At 35.0% G+C, this 24,586-nt stretch overlaps 1 protein-coding gene across 10 annotated transcripts in view; it reads left to right on the top strand.

Moving 5' to 3' along the window:
• The window catches only part of UBR2 (ubiquitin protein ligase E3 component n-recognin 2), a 108,306-nt gene that overhangs the window by 38,754 nt on the left and 44,966 nt on the right, over window positions 1-24,586 (top strand). For 8 of the 10 annotated variants that reach the window (XM_006069206.3, XM_025269837.2, XM_044929916.1 and 5 more), the window contains exons 5-14: window positions 1,672-1,802; window positions 3,960-4,098; window positions 4,538-4,600; window positions 11,960-12,080; window positions 13,943-14,050; window positions 14,414-14,502; window positions 15,611-15,709; window positions 21,104-21,267; window positions 21,357-21,456; window positions 23,741-23,869. In XM_006069206.3, the coding sequence (XP_006069268.1) occupies window positions 1,672-1,802; window positions 3,960-4,098; window positions 4,538-4,600; window positions 11,960-12,080; window positions 13,943-14,050; window positions 14,414-14,502; window positions 15,611-15,709; window positions 21,104-21,267; window positions 21,357-21,456; window positions 23,741-23,869 (1,143 nt within the window). Of the gene's footprint in view, window positions 1-1,671; window positions 1,803-3,959; window positions 4,099-4,537; window positions 4,601-11,959; window positions 12,081-13,942; window positions 14,051-14,413; window positions 14,503-15,441; window positions 15,541-15,610; window positions 15,710-20,773; window positions 20,918-21,103; window positions 21,268-21,356; window positions 21,457-23,740; window positions 23,870-24,586 lie in introns of those variants that run through there. The other 2 variants (XM_006069204.3, XM_006069209.3) reach the window with 2 other exon arrangements.

Here is a 24,586-nt window from a genome sequence, read left to right as displayed (position 1 = left end):
GTTAACATGTGCATACAAAGATGTCAGAGAATCTTTATCTGGAGACTGTTTAAAAATGTAGGTAGTCATATTCTTTAAACAGATGTGTATTTCAAATAAGAAACATCTCTGCCAGGCCCTGGGATGTTGTAGAACAGAGTTTGAACACTACTGGCTTGGATTCTCAAGAGGTGGCAGTTGTTTCTATCCCAACACCATTTAATTCTTATAAATCCTGTTTATCATAATTCTTCAGTCCTCTAAAATGCCTTGTATTATGGGACATAATTGTAAGAAATGGAATGACTATATAGTGAGATACTATAACCTAGAAAACTGAGTTTTGGTTCTACTTTTTATTTTAGTTCTGTGTGAGGTTCATTTTATGATTACTAGCCACTCTTCTATGAATCCCCAAAAGGTTCCAGTTCCAGTACCTTCTTTATAATAGGTGATTTTACCATGTTAACTTCTAAAGTCTCCATAAGAAATGGTAGCAAACCTGGTAGCAGTATAAAAAAAATTTTTTTGATGGAACATATAAAGCATAGGTAGAAAGTTCTGTAAGACTTTGGAAAACCTTCTTACTTTACTTTTTCTTACATTCTTTAAGCCCTGCACCCATCTTCTTTAGGAATCTGTCCTTTTTTTTTCATTCTTTTTATTACTCTCCTCCATTTGATTTATATCAGTTCCATTAAGCTAGTCCTTGGTGAGGATGTACAAAATTGTTTCTGTATCCTTATGTATATTTGCAAGAATGTGCTGGTTCCCATTCCATCATGTTGGAATATATTGATATTCTTATTGAGAGATGAATATAACACTTTTAGCCATTAAGCTGAATAACATGTTTATCTTAAGTCTAAACATAAGATAAAGCATTAAGATTAAAGATTGTGTAAAACATTTTGCCAGCCTGATTGAAAGATACCATGATAAACTTAGTGTATATTTATAGTAATACTTTTTTACATTAGCCTTGAAATTTAGTGATTTATTCACTGTTAAGTCTAATGTGTGAAGTTCCATGTTACATGCATACACAACTTGTCTCATTGAAAGTGAGTGATTCTTAACTGCATGAAGGAGCAGTTTTCTGATCTTGTTGACTTCTCCCCTTTAAAATCCTCAAAATCAGGCTTTCCTTTATACCTGTAAAACTAAATATTGCTTGTCTGTCCTTAGATAACGTTTCTTTGTTTATCCTGGAAATTGGGGGTTAGAGGGATATGAAGCTGTAAACAAGCTTAAATTTTAAGATCCCATAATGCCATTCCAAAATTTTTAGATTTATTAGGCATTGGCTGCTGCTGCTGCTGGTGCTCCTGCTAAGTCGCTTAAGTCGTGTCTGACTCTGTGCGACCCCATAGACGGCAGCCCACCAGGCTCCCCCGTCCCTGGGATTCTCCAGGCAAGAACACTGGAGTGGGTTGCCATTTCCTTCTCCAATTAGGCATTGGAGAGCCTTGGAATATTTTGATTCAGAAGATTTAGTAATAGGGATTATTGTGGACAAAATGTTTTAGAAGTTTGATTTGCTGAGATATAACAAATAAGATCAAATTGGAGAAAAATTGACACTGGAGGATCAGTCAGCCTTTTACAGTAGTAGTTTGAGGAGGAAGGCAGAATGGATAAAAGGAGCATTAATGTGCGTTTAACATGGTTGCTTTTTTCTTCTTCTTTCAGGATCCCCTTGTCCATTTATCAGAAGATGTGATAGCAAGAACTTATAACATTTTTGCTATTATGTTTCAATATGCAGTAGAGATACTTACCTGGGAAAAAGAAAGTGAATTGCCACCAGATTTAGAGATGATGTAAGTACAACCCATTTATTCTTTGTATTTGCTTATACTCAGTTTTAACCATTTTGATTCAATTCCTCAAATGAATACAGCTTGGATTGACCATAATCTTTTTTAATTATTAGTTTTCAACAAAATAATAACCTTGATTTTATAGTTTTAAAATATATGTGAGCCATTTAATTAGTAGAGGTTTTTCCCTGTTGGTTGCTTTAGCTGATTTATAGCCGTATTTTAGCCACATCAAAGCTGTACCACTGGTTGCAAGCACGGGCATTTTTCTCTTCTTTTTGTGTTAAAGCTGTTAACTCGATAATTCTTTTTGTTTCATCTGTCAGATTTGATTAGGGAATGAGCACTGTGACCTAAGTGAAGTGAGTTTTTTGGTTTGACTAAATGCACAAATTCAGTTTTAACCATTTTGATTCTGAATTTTTTAAAAATTTATTTATACTTTGTGCTTCTTTGGGTGTACATCTTTTTTTTTTTTAAATAACCATTTGTTCTTAATTATTGAGGAGATTGTAAATTTGCAACCAGAGAGCTGGATTCTGCTATAGCTGTATTACAGCTAAGGACTTACTTTTTTGCATGAATGTGCTTGCCTCGAGCAGCCTTCTCTTTTAATTCTAACCAAGCTTGTTGGAATCATACTCATACTTAAGGTTGAATACAAGTCTAAAGGACATTGGTGCTGTATCTTTTTTGCTGTCTCAACAGTGTTCCAAATAATCAGGTTATAGTTTATGTTTCTTCATGAAATAAGATGTTAACATTCCTTTTTGGAAATGTTGAAAATGACTTCGTTAACCTCATAACTTTATCTTCATGTACTTTGAGTTGGGAACCAACTAAGATCTGAATCTAAAATCCAGATTGAGACCCTAGAGAATAGAAAAGTTGTGTTTTTATTTTTCTATTCCATTGTAAGTTTGGGACCACCAGCATAGAAGGGAAAACAATCTAATTTACTTCTCTTGTAATGTTTTCTCATCTTAGTAAATGACGTTTCATCTGCCCAGAAACCTGAATCACCCATATATCCACTTAGATTTCGGGTCCAGTAGGTTCCCCCTGTATCAAGTTGTTCTACTTTTGTTCATCTGCATTACTACTATGGTAGTCCAAATTACATTAATTTCATCCTTGGACAACATGATACCTTAACCAGACTGCCATATCCACTCTTGTCTCCCTCAGTTCATTCTCCATACTGTAGCCACAGTGAATTTTAAGGCAAATCTGACTATAGCTCCTATTTCAACATTTCAAATCCTGGATTGCTCTTAGGATGGGAAAATCCAAATCTATTTCAAGGTCTTTAAGATTTCTGCCTCTCTCCAGACTAACCTCCTCCTTCCTCCCTGTGCTCCACTGCCCAGTTTACCTTTACCACCTCAGGGTCTTTGCTTTCACTTTTTTCTAGCCCATAGTTTCTCAGCCTTGGCACTGTTGACTTTGGGGGCCACATATTATGGGCGTGACTTGTGGATTGTAGAATTTTTAGCAGCATCATTGGCTTTTTCCTGCTGGACACCAGTAGCACTCCTATCCCAGTCATGACGACCAGAAATGTTTCCAGACATTGCCAAGTGGTCATCTATGGAGGGCTGAGGAGAATTCCTCCCAGTGAGTACCACTGATACCCAGTTCTGACTTCAGCTCTCAAGTTACTTCTTTGGCAGTTCCCTGAACTCCCAGACTGGTTTTATCCCACTGTGGCATCCTGTTCTTGATAAAAGCCAGTTCACACAGATTATATGTATGTATCTTTCACACCAGCTTGATAACACCATAGAATGTGGGGACCACAGATGACTTCGTTACAGATATGTGTCTAGTACCTAGCACATTCCCTAGGACAAAGTGTCTGAAGTGAAAGTGTGAGGTGCTCAGTCATGTCCAACTCTTTGTGACCCACGGACTGTAGCCCTCTAGCCTCCTCTGTCCATGGAATTCTCCAGGCAAGAGTAATGGAGTGGGTTGCCATGCACTTCTCCAGGGACTCTTCCCAACCCAGGGATTGAACCCTGGTCTCCTGCATTCTAGGCAGATTCTTTACCATCTGAGATACTAGAGAATCCCAGGACAAAGTGTTCTCTTAATAAATCATCCTGGAGCAGGGTGATATGCAAATAGATGATGTATAATTAATGTTTTATCCCACAGTGAGAAGAGCGACACCTACTATTGCATGCTGTTTAATGACGAGGTTCATACCTATGAACAAGTTATTTATACTCTTCAGAAAGCTGTTAACTGTACACAAAAAGAAGCCATTGGCTTTGCAACTACAGTAGATCGAGATGTAAGTAATTTCATTACATTGATGTTGCATAATTACACTTTTAATACAGGTAAGGTATCCTAGAAAATTATGTTAAAAGTTTTGTCTAGGTTATTTTTTTTAATTTCATATGAATATTGTCCCAAATATATATTGGATATAACTGTAGGCTCTTGTCTGAAAGTTTAGGTGAAAACATAAATTGCCTTCATTCTACACAGAAGAACAAATATAGTGTTGTTCAAAGGTATATACTTACTGATGGCTTGAAAATATTAGGATTGCTTTGAAGGAAAATATTTTAATTTACTTTCTAATTAGTGAATAAAATAAACATTGTAAATATTAAAAATTGACCAGAGTTGTTATATGCTCATATAACACTGTTTACTGATTCAGAAGTTATTAATACTGAATATAAATATTTTTGCAAGTTAATCTCAAATGTCTTTATTTATAGGGACGTAGGTCTGTTCGATATGGAGAATTCCAGTATTGTGAACAAGCAAAATCAATAATTGTGGTAAGTAATATAAAAACACGTCTACACTTGTATTTTTTATTAGTATAAAACTAGTCCCATATTTTGGTGTTTATGAACACATTTTTCTGCCTTCATGAAAGCCAACATCAGCCAAAAATCATGTTTAAGGATATGTTAGTTTAACATTGCTTGTTGCTGTACCTAGTTTTTTTTAAGCTGTAAGATTGATATAAAAAAATGAATGTTTAGATGCAGTACATATATATTTTTTCTCTCTTCCTATTTCTTCATTAGAAATGTCTTAGAAAGCTTTTTGCTTTTTGTTTTGCTTTTGATAGGGTTTCATGTTACCTTTTTAGGAATTAAATTGGCCTTTAGCACCAAGATTAGAATTCAAGGGAGGTTGTTTCTTGGTACCTTATAGCAAGGTATGCTGTATATCCTAATAGTATTTAGTGTATAATACATCTGAAAGAAAACTATTCCCCACATTTAGATTTATTTTTAAAAGTTAGCATTTATTGTTTTAAACTATTCCATGTAACTGCATTTTATGTAAATGTTCTTTTAAGTATAATTTTATATATTGTAAAATATTTTAAATATATAGATAAAATATGGAGATAACACAGTAAATGCCTGTGTGCTACATTATATCTTATTTTCTTCATGCTTATTTTAAATAAATAAAACAGTACAGAGGCCCTTGTATTATCTCTTCTAAATCCCATTCCCCTTCCTCTTTCAGTAGAGATAACTACTTTTGTTAATTAATTTTTCATTTCCATACATGCCTTTATACTTTATCTGCTAAATACCTATCAGTATTATATGCATTGATTTGGAGGTCTTTAAACATTATATAACAAGATTCATACTGAATGTATTATATTGTAACTTGGCTTTTCATTTCAGTGTTATTTCTAGATTTATCTGTGTTGATACATGCGTGGTATAAAGTATTCCATTGATGACTATACCATCAATGGTGACTTGTCTTTTCCTGTCAGTGTTGTTTCTAGATTTATCTGTGTTGATATATGTATTTGTAAAGTATTCCATTGATGACTAGACTATGATTTTACATTCTCCTATTGATGGAGAGTTTGGATATTTCCAATTTTTTGTATGACTGTCAGTCCTGCTATGGATGTTTTTTGGTCCTCTTGTTGCATAGAAGCAAGAGTTTCTCTAGTATGTATACCAAGAAATGGAATTGTTGAGTTATTAAGTTATAAGCATTTTCAGCCATACTAGATTTTGCCAAGTTAATCTCCAAAATAGTGGTAGCCAATATACATTCCAACCAGCAGTGAAGTACAGTTCCCACGTCTCTACCACTTTCTCAGAACTATATATTGTCAAATTAAAAAAATTTTGCCAGCCTGCTGTGTATGTATGGCATCTCTTCTGTTAAATTTGCACTGCCTTGATTACTGAATATCTTATTTCATATTTAATGTATTGGTCACTTAAGTTTTCTGTAAATTTCTTGTTTATACCCTTTACCCATTTTTTTATTAAGTTATTTGTCTTTTTCTTACTAATTCGTAGGGGTTCTTTACATAATCTGAATCCTGATCTTTTGTTACAGTATCTTTTCCTGACATACAGCTTTATATCTTATTTGTGATGCCTCTCCTTGAGCAAAACCTTTAATTTTAATGTAGCAAACTATATTTTTCTGTTTATGAGTTTGTGTCTTATTTTAAAAATTCTTGCTATCTGGACATACTCAATTTAATAATGCATTAGAAACAATACTGTGGTAGAACATTCCCATTCTTAGGAACTATATACTGAAGTTTTTAGGAATAAAAGGACATGATCCATATAAGTTACCTTCCGTGGTTCTTTTTTGTTTGTGTGTGGAAAAAGAAAGATAATGTGTAAATGATAAAGCAATTAGGATAGAATTTTACAGAATCCAGGTAAAGGAGATGACATTTCTTCCCTTTAATTTGTTGTTTAATAGTATTATTTCAGTTTTTCCCTAAAAAATAAGTACTTGTAAGTCTCTGGTAGTGTCTGCATAGATATAGCAATACTATTTTCATAATATAGAATAAAGTCCAGAAATAGTTACTAGGATGAGGAAAATCTAGGACAAAGATATATTCTAAGGGAGGAGGAGAGCTTCTTAACCAAGACTAGAACCCCAGGAGTTAAAAAGAATACATTTTTTTGGCTACATAAAAAATTTGCGTAGCAGAATATTATTAAAAATGTCAGTAAACTTAGAAAAATTATCTCTAACACAAAGGATAGACATTTAATGTTTATGATGAACAGAGCACTCATAGATTATCAAGTAGGGAGCAAACAACAGAATAGAAAAATGAACATGGGGTATGGAAAGACAACCACGGCCGAGATAATCTCAATGGTATAAATATATGTAAAAAGAGACTCAAAACTCACTAGTAATTACCAAAATGACAGGGAGATTTCACATCCAACAGATGGAGAAATTAGAGTGATAAAGTACCTTGCAGGCAGAGATGCATAAATTACTACCATGTATTTGGAAAACAATCTAGTAGCATATATTAAAATTTTGCCTCTCCTAGAAATTTATCCCATAAAAATACAAGCACCAGTTAGTGTATGTACAAAGATGTACTACCTTTGTTATAGTCATGGAAGATTGAAACAGAATATGAATACCCTTCTCTAGAGAATGTTTAAATAAATCCACACCACAGAATATGATGAGTCATTAAGCCCCCCCCAAAAAAATCTGTTAACACAAAGATGCAAAAGAGTATGATAATATTCCATTTTTTTGCAAAATCAAATAAAAGTCTTTTTAACTGTGTACATATATGATACATAGAGGTGGATAAAATATGCAAAGGTATACTGTGCTAAAGTGGGTTATGGAGATGGGATGAGATGGGTAGAGAGATGATTCAAAAGGAAAATGGGGGAAAACATGTTAAATGAAAACTTTTAATAGACTTAAATACATTTCTCCAAAGAAGATACACAGATTGGCAAAGAACATGGAAACATGCTCAATATTATTAATCATTAGGGGAATGAAAGTAAAAACCACAATAAGATAGCACCTCATATGCATTCAGTTCAGTCACTCAGTCGTGTCTGACTCTTTGCAGCCCTATGAATTGCAGCACGCCAGGCCTCCCTGTCCATCACCAACTCCCGGAGTTCACTCAAACTCACGTCCATCAAGTCGGTAATGCCATCCAGCCATCTCATCCTTTGTCATCCCCTTCTCCTGCCCCCAACCCCTCCCAGCATCAGAGTCTTTTCCAATGAGTCAGCTCTTCGCATGAGGTGGCCAAAGTACTGGAGTTTCAGCTTCAGCATCATTCCTTCCAAAGAATACCCAGGACTGATCTCCTTCAGAATGGACTGGTTGGATCTCCTTGCAGTCCAAGGGACTCTCAAGAGTCTTCTCCAACACCACAGTTCAAAAGCATCAATTCTTCGGCGCTCAGCCTTCTTCACAGTCCAACTCTCACATCCATACATGACCACTGGAAAAAACCATAGCCTTGACTAGACGGACCTTTGTTGGCAAAGTAATGTCTCTGCTTTTGAATATGCTATCTAGGTTGGTCATAACTTTCCTTCCAAGGAGTAAGCGTCTTTTAATTTCATGGCTGCAATCACCATCTGCAGTGATTTTGGAGCCCAAAAAAGTAAAGTGTGACACTGTTTCCACTGTTTCCCCATCTATTTCCCATGAAGTGATGGGATCGGATGCCATGATCTTTGTTTTCTGAATGTTGAGCTTTAAGCCCACTTTTTCACTCTCCTCTTTCACTTTCATCAAGAGGCTTTTGAGTTCCTCTTCACTTTCTGCCATAAGGGTGGTGTCATCTGCGTATCTGAGGTTATTGATATTTCTCCCAGCAATCTTGATTCCAGCTTGTGCTTCTTCCAGCCCAGTGTTTCTCATGATGTACTCTGCATATAAGTTAAATAAGCAGGGTGACAATATACAGCCTTGATGTACTCCTTTTCCTATTTGGAACCAGTCTGTTGTTCCATGTCCAGTTCTAACTGTTGCTTTCTGACCTGCATACAGGTTTCTCAAGAGGCAGAAACCTGGTATTCCCATCTCTTTCAGAATTTCCCACAGTTTTTTGTGATCTACACAGTCAAAGGCTTTGGCATAGTCAATAAAACAGAAATAGATGTTTTTTCTGGAACTCGCTTCCTTTTTCCATGATCCAGTGGATGTTGGCAATTTGATCTCTGGTTCCTCTGGCTTTTCTAAAACCAGCTTGAACATCTGGAAGTTCACGATTTACGTATTGCTGAAGCCTGGCTTGGAGAATTTTCAGCATTACTTTACTAGCGTGTGAGATGAGTGCAATCGTGCGGTAGTTTGAGCATTCTTTGGCATTGCCTTTCTTTGGGATTGGAATGAAAACTGACCTTTTCCAGTCCTGTGGCCACTGCTGAGTTTTCCAAATTTGCTGGCATGTTGAGTGCAGCACTTTCATAGCATCATCTTCCAGGATTTGAAATAGCTCAACTGGAATTCCATCACCTCCGCTAGCTTTGTTTGTAGTGATGCTTTCTAAGGCCCACTTGACTTCACATTCCAGGATGTCTGGCTCTAGGTGAGTGATCACACCATCGTGATCATCTTGGTTGTGAAGATCTTTTTTGTACAGTTCTTCTGTGTATTCTTGCCACCTCTTCTTAATATCTTCTGCTTCTGTTAGGTCCATACCATTTCTGTCCTTTATCGAGCCCATCTTTGCATGAAATGTTCCCTTGGTATCTCTAATTTTCTTGAAGAGATCTCTAGTCTTTCCCAGTCTGTTTTCCTCTTATTTCTTTGCATTGATCACTGAGGAAGGCTTCTTACCTCTCCTTGCTATTCTTTGGAACTCTGCATTCAGGATTATATCTTTCCTTTTCTTCTTTGCTTTTCGCTTCTCTTCTTTTCACAGCTATTTGTAAGACCTCCCCAGACAACCATTTTGCTTTTTTGCATTTCTTTTCCACGGGGATGGTCTTGATCCCTGTCTCCTGTACAAAATGTCACGAACCTCATTCCATAGTTCATCAGGCACTCTGTCTTATCAGATCTAGTCCCTTAAATCTATTTCTCACTTCCACTGTATAATCATAAGGAATTTGATTTAGGTCATACCTGAATGGTCTAGTGGTTTTCCCTACTTTCTTCAATTTAAGTCTGAATTTGGCAATAAGGAGTTCATGATCTGAGCCACAGTCAGCTCCCGGTCTTGTTTTTGCTGACTGTATAGAGCTTCTCCATCTTTAGCTGCAAAGAATATAATCAGTCTGATTTCGGTGTTGACCATCTGGTGATGTCCATGTGTAGAGTCTTCTCTTGTGTTGTTGGAAGAGGGTGTTTGCTATGACCAGTGCGTTCTCTTGGAAAACTCTATTAGCCTTTGCCCTGCTTCATTCCGTATTCCAAGGCCAAATTTGCCTGTTACCCCAGATGTTTCTTGACTTCCTACTTTTGCATTCCAGTGCCCTATAATGAAAAGGACATCTTTTTTGGGTGTTAGTTCTAAAAGGTCTTGTAGGTCTTCATAGAACTGTTCAACTTCAGCTTCTTCAGCGTTACTGGTTGGGGTATAGACTTAATTACTGTGATATTGAATGGTCTGCCTTGGAAACAAACAGAGATTATTCTGTCATTTTTGAGATTGCATCCAAGTACTGCATTTCAGACTCTTTTGTTGATCATGATGGCTACTCCATTTCTTCTAAGGGATTCCTGCCCACAGTAGTAGATATAATGGTCATCTGAGTTAAATTCACCCATTCCAGTCCATTTTAGTTCGCTGATTCCTAGAATGTTGACTTTCACTCCTGCCATCTCTTGTCTGACCACTTCCAATTTGCCTTGATTCATGGACCTGACATTCCAGGTTCCTATGCAATACTGCTCTTTATAGCATCGGACCTTGCTTCTATCACCAGTCACATCCACAACAGGGTATTGTTTTTGCTTTGGCTCCATCCCTTCATTCTTTCTGAAGTTATTTCTCCACTGATCTCCAGTAGCATATTGGGCACCTACCAACCTGGGGAATTCCTCTTTCAGTATCCTATCATTTTGCCTTTTCGTACTGTTCATGGGGTTCTCAAGGCAAGAATACTGAAGTGGTTTGCCATTCCCTTCTCCAGTGGACCACATTCTGTCAGACCTTTCTACTATGACCCACCCATCTTGGGTGGCCCCACACGGCATGGTTTAGTTTCATTGACTTAGACAAGGCTGTGGTCCATGTGATTAGATTGACTAGTTTTCTGTGATTGTGGTTTCAGTGTGTCTGCCCTCTGATACCCTCTCACAACACCTACCATCTTACTTGGGTTTCTCTTACGTTGGACGTGGAGTAGCTCCTCTCAACCCTCCTGCGCCTGTGCAGCCACCCCATATGCATTAGGATGGCTGTTATAAACAACAACAATAACTGAAAATCACAGGTATTGGCAAGGATATGGAGAAATTGGAACCCTCGGGTGCTATTGGTGGGAATGTAAAATGGTGCAGCCACTATGGAAAACAGTATGGTGCTTACTCTAAAAATTAAAACTAGAATTACCATATGATCCAACAGTTTTTCTTCTGATTACGTACACAGAAGAATTGAAAGCAGAGTCTCATGTTCATAACAGCATTATTCAGTTGACAAAAGGTGTCTATCAATTCATCTACTGATAGACACTTAAGGAGCAATTTAACTGGATGAATGTTAAACAGAATTTATATACATACAATAGAATTTTATCCAGCCTTAAAAAGGAAGACAATTCTGGTACACACTACAGTGTAGATTAACCTTGAGGACATTATGCTAAGTGAAATAAGGAGTCATAAGAAGGTAATGTATGGTTCTGTTTGTATGAAGTACCAGAGTGGGTACAGAGTTTCAGTTTTGCAAGATGAAGAGTTCTGGAAATCAGTTGCACACCAGTGTATCCTTTGCACCACAGAACTGCACGCTTAAAAATGGTTAAGCTGGAAAGTGTTGTGTGTTTACTATAATTTTTTTAAAAGTATCGATAACATCACATTTGTGCAATGAAGTAAATTATTCAAATTAGTGTAATTACATTAAGAACTTAGTTTAAAAACATACAACCAGTTTAACACTTAAATAATTTATAATTGATGGGGCACATTTTCAGATATAAGACCAAGAATTCAGGTTAAAACTGTAACTTCTTACTTTTTTGTAAGAATCCTAGGATTCCTTCTAGAAAGTTAGAATCTGAATAAAGCAACCCAAGTCATGTTTTTCTTACACATATACATGAATAACTCACCTATAATGATGAGAGTGTAGTTATATTAAATAAAAATTTGACTTATTTTCTATAAAATAGCCTTTTTAAGTTTGGTTTTTTTTCATCCTGTCATTTCTTTTTAAGAGAAATACCAGTAGACAGACAAAGCCACTCAAAGTTCAAGTTATGCATTCGTCTATTGTCGCACATCAGAATTTTGGTTTGAAAGTTTTGTCTTGGCTGGGAAGTATTATTGGATATTCAGGTAGGTCCATAAAACCTTTTACAAATTGACTTAAAAATGAGTTCATATGCTCTAGCAAAACTGTGTTGGAAAAGTAACAAATGGAATCAGGTGTTCTGGGTTTTTTGTTTTTTGTTTTTTTTTTTTTTTTGCTTTAGTTTTGTGTTTTAAAATACCATCTCAGAATATCTTTATATACACAAAAAAATATTTCCCAAATTTTGGTCCATGAGATCTTTTTCATATGCATACATTTATGTATTTTCATACATAAATAAAAGATATTTATGTATCTTCAAATAAATAAAGGAAACAGTGGATTAAACATTGTAAATGATTTTAATATGCTAATGAATCTAAATCTTACCAACTTGATAAAAAAAACCTATTTTTAATGGAGCATCCTGTGGAATTCTCTTCCACAAAGCAAGCTGGAAAATGCCACTGTAAATAGAACTTAAATGGTTAATTGTTTAAAGGATATCTTTGTTTTGATTTCTACAATTTGTGTTTACCGATAATTTGCAACCCTGAAAATATGCAAATTTGAAGTTACTGTGTATTTGAGTTTTTGTTTTTCCACAGTCTACAGGTTAGATAATCTTTTAAAAGTAGTGGTAACAATTAAGAGCCTTCATGTCCAATGCCAAAAATACAAGTTTGTTGTGTAACACTGAAGAATAAACTAGGAATACATCTAAGCTGTCTGTCCTACATTTCTTCAGGCAAGGGATGTGGTTTGAATAGATGATATTCCAATGTTTGCTATAAAGAAAATTTCTAAAACATTTGTATTAAAAAGCTATTAGAAAGAGTATTGCCAACTGTGAACTGACAGGTGAAAATCGGGAGGTGTGGAAATTTAGGAGAACATGTTTGCTTGCCTTTTAAATGTCTTTCCAATTAGTTTTCTTAACCTTTTTTAACTTTGTTGTTTTCCATTGGGTATCTATCTGAATGCCAAATACTGTGCTACAGAATTAATAAATAGTATCATGGAAACAGTTTTCTGCTAAAAATTTTCTTTGAGAAAATTTATCATCAACAATTTAAAGACCTTATCATCTATTATTTAATATATATATAAAGTTTTCTCTGTAGCCTTCTAAAAATTTTCTGTTTGGTGGCTCTTATAATTAAATTAAAAAAGAAGTTTCAGATTATTTTGCATGATTGTAGATGACTAAAAACTGTGATTTTAAATATAAAATATGAAACTGGAAGGTATTAAAGTTCTAGTTTTGTTAATGCTTACATTAATATTTGAAGGTTTTGTTTTTTAAGTTTAGCATTTAGAATATGTAGGAATTGCCTTCCAAAGCCTCTCATATAGTGGGTATCCATAGGTACATATTTTTGTATTTTTGTTTAATGAACATTTTGCATAATAACAATAAAATGGACTGGTATGTATAAAGTACAGAGCATGTATTCTTTTAAATGGTAGCATAATTTCATATTATACCTATCTTCTGTTATCATAGGATATATAATTTTACTAATATATAATTTTTTTTACTAATATATAATTTTACTAACACCTGGTTTAATTAGCATAGATGCTTAGAAAACCATGTTTACCTCATTGGCTTTTGGATTCTTTGTTTAAATTATTTAAGCATAAAAGATCATTGCCATTCTGATAGACAAATATTTTGGTATTTTGGAATAAAAATTGGTATATAATGCAAGATTTGGAGTTTTTCTCCATTTTGTGAAAATGTTAATAAAATAGTTAATATAGTTACTTTTTCTGAATCAATTTGACCTTTTAAAAAAGCAAGTAAAAACTCTATAGTAAGTCCATTTGAACATTTTTACTAATATGTTATTTTAATATTTGAAGTTAACTATTTCTTGACTATTTTTCTTTCTGTTTTAAGATGGCCTTCGCCGAATTTTATGTCAAGTTGGTTTACAAGAAGGGCCAGATGGTGAAAACTCTTCTCTAGTGGATAGATTGATGCTTAGTGACTCCAAACTGTGGAAAGGTAAGTATCTTAACTACTGTAAGGTGTAGGGAACTTTCATAGGTGATTGGATGTTTAAGTTTCTTTTTCATTTGAGGAAATATTTAATAAATGTATTTATGGTTTTTAGAATTAGCTCATGCAGTCTTATTCTTTGGGGAAAAAACAGATTTGAGGATCCATGACTCAACCTTTATGTTTTGTTGGAAGAATACATTTAGAAAAACTGATTTTTAAAGAAGCAGGTTTCACATGTTTTAAGGAATACATGTAGAGTTTTGCTCTTGAGACTTAAAAATACAATTGATCATGTGAAAACTTTGGAAATGTAATTTTTGGCTTGTTTGGTATATCCTCATGTTCCATCTGCTCTTTTTGTGAAAGGTGCTAGGAGTGTGTATCATCAGTTGTTCATGAGCAGTCTACTTATGGATTTGAAATACAAGAAACTGTTTGCTGTTCGATTTGCAAAGGTAAGTTTCTCACTTTTGAAGAGTAATAAAATAGGTAATATACAGAATAGCTGTAGTCCATGATTATATCCAGCATTTGTAAAATTAGTAGCTAATAATAACATGTCATTATGTTGCTTTTAAATTCTAAGAAACTTCATAAATTATCTTTTTATCTTTTATCAATAGAATAAAAGTCAGGCAGTGAGGTTTTTCATGTTTATAACCTGCCGTGATAATATGAATATTCACCTATGCAGTGTATATGACATGAAGTGATAAATGGAAACTTTAAACCTATGCCATTCTGAATTATGATATTATTCCTATTAAATTTTGTGTAGGAAAAGATAATCTTAGTTGAAACGACATGTGTATATGGATATGATTTAAAAATCATGAATTCTAGATTGTTGATATCATTGAATTATGTTCTTCTCCCTTAAGCTAACTGCTTGGTTATTTTTATTCACCTGAATTAGGGATTATTAACAAAGGAAACATAAAAGAATCATTTGAGGAACTCTTTCAAAATATACATGTTTGTGTTTTCCATTCTCAAACCTGCCGAAGCAGATTCACCAAGAATAGGGTCCAGTCGTGTGTACTTTGAAAGAGCCATCAGGTGACTGTGATAGGCATCCAGAAGTAATGAAAGTCTGATTTCATCAGGGACAATGTAAAGCTACTGTGATTTAGCTCCACCTATGTTCAATGACAGCCCAGGATTTTAATAGCTGTTGCTGTTACTCCTGTTTGAGCTCATAAACTGCCACTGTGCTCAAGAAGATTGAATAGTGCATCAGTGTTTTTACAGATTAGTATATTGGTAATTGGTAGAAATCATTCCAGCTATTCTCATAGCACATCTTACTGACTCCTCCAGCACTGATTTTTCATTATAATCCTTAAACATTTGGTCATTGTGGATTAGAGGTGAATCTCCCCCTTGTTGTTTAGAATTACCAGCAGTTGCAGAGAGATTTTATGGAGGATGATCACGAGCGAGCAGTGTCCGTGACTGCTCTGTCTGTCCAGTTCTTCACCGCACCTACTCTGGTGAGTAGTGCTTGCCTCTTCTTTGTCACTGATAGCTGGCACTCCTTGCCTTTTTTTGCCTTCTTAATAGAACTATGAGCGTTTGCAGAGTGATTATGTGACAGATGACCACGACAGAGAGTTTTCAATCGCAGACTTCTCGGTTCAGATTTTCACAGTCCCTTCACTTGTAAGTACTAAAAGACTAAGAAGAACTTTCTTGTTTTCCTCTAGAAGGAGTAAAGCCTTAAAATAATAGAGAACTGAGATCTGTATATTTCTGAATAGAAAAATATTTTATTAATGGGTGATAAGACTTCAGATGCCTTGTATAGCAGAAGATATAACTTTGAATGTGTAATCCGGAGGGGGAAAGTTATTGGAACTCAACCTGTACTTTCTCATAGTACTTCTTGAGGTTTTGAACTGACAAGTTAATTAAACTTATTATTAGTTTAACAAGTTTATCCATTAGAAACAGCATATTGTGTGAATTCCTGGACTGTCCAGTGGTTAGAACTCAGTGCTTTCACTGCCGGCTCCTGGGTTCAGTCCCTGGTTGGGGAACTAGGATCCCACAAATGACGCAGTGTGGCCAAAAATAGAAAGACAGGAAGGAAGAAACAGCCCATTGTATATAATCTCACATTTTGAAAAGCCTCCTTTTCCACCCTAAGGGAAGGTATTACTAAGGCAATTGAATCATCATGATTCAGTTATCTTGTACTAAGTTTCACTAGTTGTTCCAGCAGGCATCCTTATGTTTTCATAATATTGAATAATTAATATTTAATTCATTTAACAAAACTTTGAGCACCTATTATTTATTTAGTTCTGTGTTTTGGGAATGAAATGGTGAACAAAAACAGACATAGTCTTTGCCCTCATGAAACTTACTGTAAAGGGAAAGGCTAACATAAATGGTTAATTAAAGCTATAATGAAAACTGAAGAATTTGGTTGTTTTGAGAGAATAGTAAAAAGATCTGACATTTTCCCACAGTTTGGAAGAGGATTCTATGTAGCTTTATGCAGGCTCATGAAGGAAAATCTATTCAGAGGAACCAGCACTTGAGAAAACCCTGAAGTAGGGACATTCATATACAGGGAATAGAAGGAGAGAAGGAATAAAATGAGACCAGAAACATAGGCAAGGGCCCAACTGTATGGAGTTAAGAGTATGCTACAATTTTTTATTAATAAGGTATCTGTTCCAGCTTCTTTTTTTAATGACTGTTTTTTCCTCAGATACTTTTATATTCAAGGGTGTATTCTAGCACAGCTGGAGCTATCTGAAGTCTGTTTACCCACTAATGAGATATTTTGGGTCAAATTAAGGATTTTGATTTTTATCTTAAGAGCATTGGAAGGCATTGAAGAGTTTGAAGTGGCACTTACATCATCACATCTGTGATTTTTAAAAGATGAAGCTTTTTGAAATTTGGAGAACAAATTTGCTGCGGCAGTAGTGGTTATGGGGAGCATGTTAGGGATTGTGGCAAAGGGTATAGAAGTTGCAAGACAGATGTAAGTAGTGAAATCTACTAAACAACCACACTTTGGGTTTCAGGGATATTGGGTTTGGTGAGTCATTGGTTATGGGGTTTGAGGGGAAAATGTAAAGGTGATTCGTGGGTTTCTGATTGTAACCAAGTAAATTTCTCTGCCACTTGCATAGGAAGTTTTGGAGAATGAGTAGAACTTGTAAAGAGGGGAAGTGTTGCTTTCAGTTTAGTCAGCAGTGAGTTTGAGAAGCCTCTGAGACAATCCCATGTGTAATCAAATCTGCATTTCTCCTTCACTGATCCTTTTGTCCATTTCCATGCCAGTGCTCAGTTTTAATAATTTTAGCTTAATATTCCATTTTAATATTTTATGGAGCTCTAGATCCCCTTTTATTATTCTTTCCAAGAAGTTTCTTGGGACTTCCCTGTGGTTCAGTAGCAAAGACTTTGTGCACCGCCCCCCCAACCCCCGCAATGCAGGGGGCCCGGGTTCAATCTCTGCTTAGGGAACTAGATCCCACATGCAGCAACTAAAGATCCCATGTGCTGCAACTAAAATACCTGATGCAAGTAAGTAAATAAGAACTGAACTGGAAAAAGAAAAAAAATTTTTTTTGTAATTATTTTAGGCTTTTTTTTTTTAAAGGACTAAAATCATTTTGTCAATTTCAAAAAAACAAACACACACACATTAGGGTTTTTGACTGAAAACCTACTGGCTCAGTGTTAAAGAATCCTCTTGGCAGCGCAGGAGACTCAAGTTCAGTCCCTGGGTTGGGAAGATCCACTGGAGAAGGAAATGGTAATCCACTCCAGTATTCTTGCCTGGAAGATCCTATGGACAGAAGAACCTGGTGGGCTGTAGCCCATGGGTTCTTAAAAGAGTCAGACATGACTTGATGACTAAACAGCAACAAACAAAAATAAGTTTGTCAGTTTCAAAAACACAGAGTTTTTGACTGAAAAAATGTTTTATTTATAGGTAATTTGGGAAGAACTGATATTTTTGCAATATTGAATATCCCCATCTAGGAACATAATTTGTCCTAAAAGTATTTTATGTTTTATATTTTTGACACTATTATAAATTACTCACAATTTTAATCTCATTATGGATAATTTTTATATATCCATCTTGTATCTATCCGGTTTTCTTATTAACATTTTCTCTAATATTTTGTGTTAATGCCTTAGAATTTCTAGTAATCTGCATATAATAATTTTTGTTTTTTTCTGATATTTCAGTTTTTTATGTTTGCTTCTTACCTAAATTCTTTAGCTAGAAGCGCTAGAAAAATAACATGTATTTGTAATTCAGAGCATATTTATTTAGAATTTTTATTAACTAGGCATTGTTTGAGGCTCTGGAGATAAGTAGAGCAGTAAACAAAAAAGACAAAATACCTTGTTCCCATGGAATTTATCATCTTAACTAGGAAGAGATACATGTATGTAATACTACTTATAAATCAAAGGTCGTTGCGAAGTGCTATAAAGTAGGAAAGCAGATTAAAAGGTTAGAGAGTGACAGTGAAAGGGTCATATTTTATACAAGGTTTTCCCAAAAAAGCCTCTCGGAGAGACGGTGTTTGAACAGAGACATGAGGGAATAAGTGATGTGCCTAGCTGGTGGAAGTCTCCTCAGCAGAGAAAAATAGCAAGTGCAAAGTTCTGAGGTGAATGTGTGCTTGATATTTTAGAAGAAAAAACCCAAATCAGGCCAGTGTTGCTAGAGTGACTGAGGAGGAGAATGATCCGTGAGGTCATTGAGTTTGGGGATGGGGTGTGATGGGAGTGGATAGTGCCAGGCCTTGAAGGCCATCGTAATACAACTACTTCTGTCTTTTATCTAAAGGAAGTAGAAAAAGGGAAATAGTAAAGAACACAAATTAACAAAACAAAACGTACAAAAAATTTTTCTTTGAGGATAAGAAAAGCAAAACTGGTGGGAGATAGCTCTCTAGAAAGTCTAATAAGAAAAATAGAAAAAAATTTAATTTAAAAAGGATTGCAAAAGCTACAAATCTTACAGATTTCAAATAGAAAATAGGCAATATTAGGATCCAGTTAATATAATTGGAAATCTAGATGAGATGAACAGATCCCTAAGAAAAAAACACCAGTTATTACAAGAGAAACAAGAAATAGAAATTTTAATTAATATAAATATCTGCTCACAAGGAAGTCCCCAGGCCCAAAGGCTACACTGGGAAATTCTTCCAAATATTTAAGAAAAAAATAATACCTGTCTTATGTAACTTTTTCTAGAAAACAGAGAGAGAATATACTTGACACTTTAATAACGTATTCTGTAGTTTTATCACCAAAACTCAGATTGAATTGCAGACAGAATCAAGCAATATGGGAAAAGGATAATGTATCATAACCAAGTTTGTTTTATTTCTTTAAGTCAAGAATAGTATACCATTTGAAAACAAAATCAGCTTGCATAAAAGAGCTTATTAACAGACAAAAAGGAGGAAAATTGATCATATCAGATGCTTATCCCGAATTCATGATTTAAAACAAATTAATAAAACCTCATGAAATAGGAATAAAAGAATTTCTATAATCTGATACAGTACCTAAAAGCAAAGCAAAAAGTAAAACCTGAAAGCAAACAGTGTGCTTGATGGCAAAAATAGTAAAAGCTTGTCCCCTGAGACTAGAAGTTTTTCTTAAGTCAGTGAAATTGCATATACTTATTTAATTGTCTCAAAATTGACTAATACAGCAAACAAGAAGGAAAATCATTTTACTTGGCAATTCCTCCCCTCCTTCAAACTTGAACTATAGTCTTCACTGTCTAGGAAAATTAACATAAATTAATCCTATTGACTTTGAGCTTCTTGGAGCCTAAGTCCTGGCAATGAGATGATGATTTAAGAGTTTTTCAAAGGGATGTTTAACTGTACATTAATAGATTTTTCTCCTTATCTGATGACTTTACCACTTAACCTCTACATTAGGTATCTTTTCTTCTTTGACATCTTTGTCTTCTTTCAGGAGACAATTTGGAGTTTGGTGATATCAGTCAAAATTTATAATGTATATTACCTTAACCCAGTAATTCACTTCTAGGAAATTATTTTATGAATCTCCTTGCAGCTGTACACAGTAGATAATTGTTGTAGTATCTTTTGTGATAAATAGCATAAGATTGGGAAAAACCCAAATGCTCACCAGTAAAGGGCCTGGCTAATAAAGTATGATAGAAGAGAATAGTTGTGATAGTTCAAAAGAATGAGAGAATTTATGTTAACTGGTATGGGATAATCTCCAAAATATATCAGGTGAAAAACCAAGTGCAAAACAGTGTTTATAATAGGATATCCTTTGGGCAGGAGACAGGGGGCAGAGATCATTTTACATACCCATACTTATATCTACTTAATAACACTTACTCATGTATACTATAAATGTATATATATGTATGTATGTGTGCATACATGTATATGTTATACACACACCACCTCTGGAAGTATATGTAAGAAAACTGCTAACAAACATTGCCTTTGAAAGGGGAACTTTGGGAACTAAGAGACTTACCTTTTTACTTTTTTTTTGCATCATTTAAGTGTATTTGCTTATTCAAAAATACATAGATATGTATACCTATACATAGAAAGAAACAAAAAATAAATCTCAACTAAGATTAAAAGAAATATGGTTTCATATTTCATACTGAGTTCTACAGAATCTGTGATGTAAGCCTGTGGATCCTAGAATAATTATACCATACCATTATAGGTGTCTAAATGTCTCAGTTAAGGAAAATTTGCAGCCTGGTTCAGATCCCCCACCCTGAATTGTCTTTGAATAATGAGCCTTGGATCTGTCTCCTTACATTCTGGCATCTTTCTCCGTGATATAATTGTTGCTTCATACACGTGGCAATTGGAGTAAGTAATTGTTATTTAGAAATACACAATAATGCATTTATAATATTATGATATTATATAGTTGTATTGAAAAAGGTCTAAACTGAAAGAACTAACCAATGTTGGTGACTTTTTTTTTTTTTTAGCTTTCTGGTAAATAGTTTTTTATTACTATATATTCTCATATTCTTTGTCTTAGGCTCGGATGCTTATCACAGAAGAAAACCTGATGACCATTATCATTAAGACTTTCATGGATCATTTGAGACATCGAGATGTCCAGGGCAGATTTCAGTTTGAACGATATACTGCTTTACAAGCCTTTAAGTTTAGGAGGGTTCAGAGTCTTATTTTAGATCTCAAGTAAGTTTTTGTTCAGTTGTTAAACCAGTTGCAACTTGTAAAAGGTCATTGTTTATTCATATACTCATTGCTGTTTTTATCTTGTTCAGGTATGTGTTAATTAGCAAACCAACTGAATGGTCAGATGGTCTGAGGCAGAAGTTCCTGGAAGGATTTGATGCCTTTTTGGAATTACTCAAATGTATGCAGGTACGTATAAATGGATACATTTCAAAAGGGAAACGTTTACTTTTTTCCTTTTTGGCTCACTGATCTAAATATCTTTCTCTTTGCTTTTTTTTTCATTCTGGGCACATTTTTAAAAGAATAATTTGGATAGCTACAATTTGGACCAAGAAGCTCCTCTTAATTGGAAACTCTTAGAAAGATGTAGAATGCATAAGATCCCAGCAGAGGTTCTGACATCTGCTGTTCTTCTGTATTTGGTTATTCTTTTGCTTACCATTAATGTTCTTTCTTTGGGGGCTTCAAGTTAGTTGTTTTGTTTTGAATATGCTTGAATGGAAGTATTGTCAACTTAGTTAAGAAGCTATGTTTGTGTGTTTTTTTAATGTTTCCATATTTCTTTTTTGTTTCATGGATGTCATATTTATGTGATATAGTATAGAACTCTCCTCACCAGCTGCCCCATTTAATTTTCTTTTTGGAAACACCTCTGTATACAAAATAAAATCTAGAAACAAATTAACTGGTATAGTTAACCAGTTTTGTTATTGTTGTTTTGTTTGTTTTTAGCCACAACTTGAGGCTTGTGGGATTTTAGTCCCCAGATCAGATCAGTCTCTCAGTCGTGTCCGACTCTTTGTGACCCCATGAATCGCAGCACGCCAGGCCTCCCTGCCCATCACCAACTCCTGGAGTTCACTCAGACTCACGTCCATCGAGTCAGTGACGCCATCCAGCCATCTCATCCTCTGTCGTCCCCTTCTCCTCCTGCCCCCAATCCCTCCCAGCATCAGAGTCTTTTCCAATGAGTCAACTCTTCGCATGAGGTGGCCAAAGTACTGGAGTCTCAGCTTTAGCATCATTCCTTCCAAAGAAATCCCAGGGCTGATCTCCTTCAGAATGGACTGGTTGGATCTCCTTGCAGTCCAAGGGACTCTCAAGAGTCTTCTCCAACACCACAGTTCAAAAGCATCAATTCTTCAGCGCTCAGCCTTCTTCACAGTCCAACTCTCACATCCATACATGACCACAGGAAAAACCATAGCCTTGACTAGACGGACCTTTGTTGGCAGAGTCATGTCTCTGCTTTTGAATATGCTATCTAGGTTGGTCATAACTTTCCTTCCAAGGAGTAAGCATCTTTTAATTTCATGGCTGCAGTCACCATCTGCAGTGATTTTGGAGCCCAGAAAAATAAAGTCTGACACTGTTTCCACTGTTTCCCCATCTATTTCCCATGAAGTGATGGGACCGGATGCCATGATCTTCGTTTTCTGAATGTTGAGCTTTAAGCCAACTTTTTCACTCTCCACTTTCACTTTCATCAAGAGGCTCTTTAGTTCTTCTTCACTTTCTGCCATAAGGGTGGTATCATCTGCATATCTGAGGTTATTGATATTTCTCCCGGCAATCTTGATTCTAGTTTGTGTTTCTTCCAGTCCAGCGTTTCTCATGATGTACTCTGCATTTAGTCCCCAACCAGGGATCAAACCTCAGCATTGAGAGCATGAGTCCTAGCCACTGGACAGCCAGGGAATTCCCCTGGCTGTAAAAAGATAGATAACATTTCAGAAAATATGAGCAATATCATTATGCTTTCTTTAGTACCTGTCCTTTTTAGGATATATTCTAGTTCCCATGTTATGTGGTAGTTTAATGGATATTTAATTTATTATAGTTCTTTTGTTTTTTGCTTTCTGCCTGTAGAAACAGTAGCTACCTTGGTTAATTTGAATACTCAAAATGTCCTATATTTTCCATCATTTAATTAGCTTTGTTACACCAAGGTAGGCTAGTTTCTAAAGAGGTATATTCTTTTGTATTAAAAGCTGTTTATCTTTTTCTAGTTTTGCTTCCCTTCAAACTCTGAAAACTTGCAGTTGCAAAATACAAATAAATATAAAAATTTTATTTTAGCATTTCATAGAACATATTTATAAATTCAATAGCCTTTTAAAAGCCTGTCAAATTTCTTCTGACAGCTTTTTCTATAGATGATAGAACTAAAAAGGAATTTTTGAGGGATTGTTACAGTGAAGTACAAATTTTATTGTCTAAAACATGTAGAAGATTGCCTCTAAAGTAATTCATTCTATGTTTTACTGGGATTTTTTTCTTTATAAAATTTTAGGGAATGTTATATTAAACATGTAATTTAAGAAGTTGGACTTCTCATACTGCTTGAAGCTTCCTGTTAAAACTCTTGTATGTTTTTGTAATCAGTATATATTTCTTCTACATTATGTCTTAAGTTTCTGTGTAAAAAAAAAATTAATTTTAATTTATTTAAAATCTTTTCACTTTTAAGGGAATGGATCCAATTACACGTCAAGTAGGACAGCATATCGAAATGGAACCAGAGTGGGAAGCAGCCTTCACACTACAAATGAAATTAACACATGTCATTTCGATGATACAAGACTGGTGTGCTTTAGATGTGAGTCTCTTCTGGGGTCAGGGATAGGAGATAAATTGGAGGAGGGGCAGAGATAAACAATTTCCTAAGTAAAATATGAGGCAGTTTGGAGAGGATAGTAAGAGGATCATATTTTATGATATGCTCATAAAATAGCATATTTTCCTCTTTCACCTATACATTCAATAAAAGTTACAATTCTAAAGCCTTAGAGAAATCAGAAAATAGAGGGAGATATAATCCACACTCTTTTCTCTTATGTTGCTGTCTTCTTTTTTTTCCCCCCATAATCCTATCAAGATTTTGAGCATATAAAAAGTTTATAAATTACTCCAAAATGAAATTTTACTATTAGTACATTTGTCCTGTGTCTTTAAACTATGTTGGCCTCCTTTGGCTATAAAATCTAGATGAGAAGTGTAAAGTTAGGAGATCAGAGAAGGCTTCCATGAGATGTAAACTGTGTGTCAGAATTAACTGATCAGAGTAAAGAATATTCCTGACTGAGGAAAAGCTGTATCATGCTCTCTGATGAATAGGAGTATGGTTGTTCCAGAAGCTGTGAGAGGCTGTAGTTGGAGCAGAGGTTGAAGAGGGCCATGTTCAGAAGTTTAAATTTTATTCTGACTGAAGTGGATGCTATTTGAGACTCCCAAGCAGAAAAGTGACATGATCCAGTTTACATGTTTTTGAAAGTTACTGTGTGTGGATAACGGATGGAGGAGGGCAAGAGTAGAA

The sequence above is a fragment of the Bubalus bubalis genome, chromosome 2 (assembly GCF_019923935.1).
Source record: "Bubalus bubalis isolate 160015118507 breed Murrah chromosome 2, NDDB_SH_1, whole genome shotgun sequence".
Classification (NCBI taxonomy): domain Eukaryota; kingdom Metazoa; phylum Chordata; class Mammalia; order Artiodactyla; family Bovidae; genus Bubalus; species Bubalus bubalis.
This window is presented reverse-complemented; position numbering and strand designations above follow the sequence as displayed.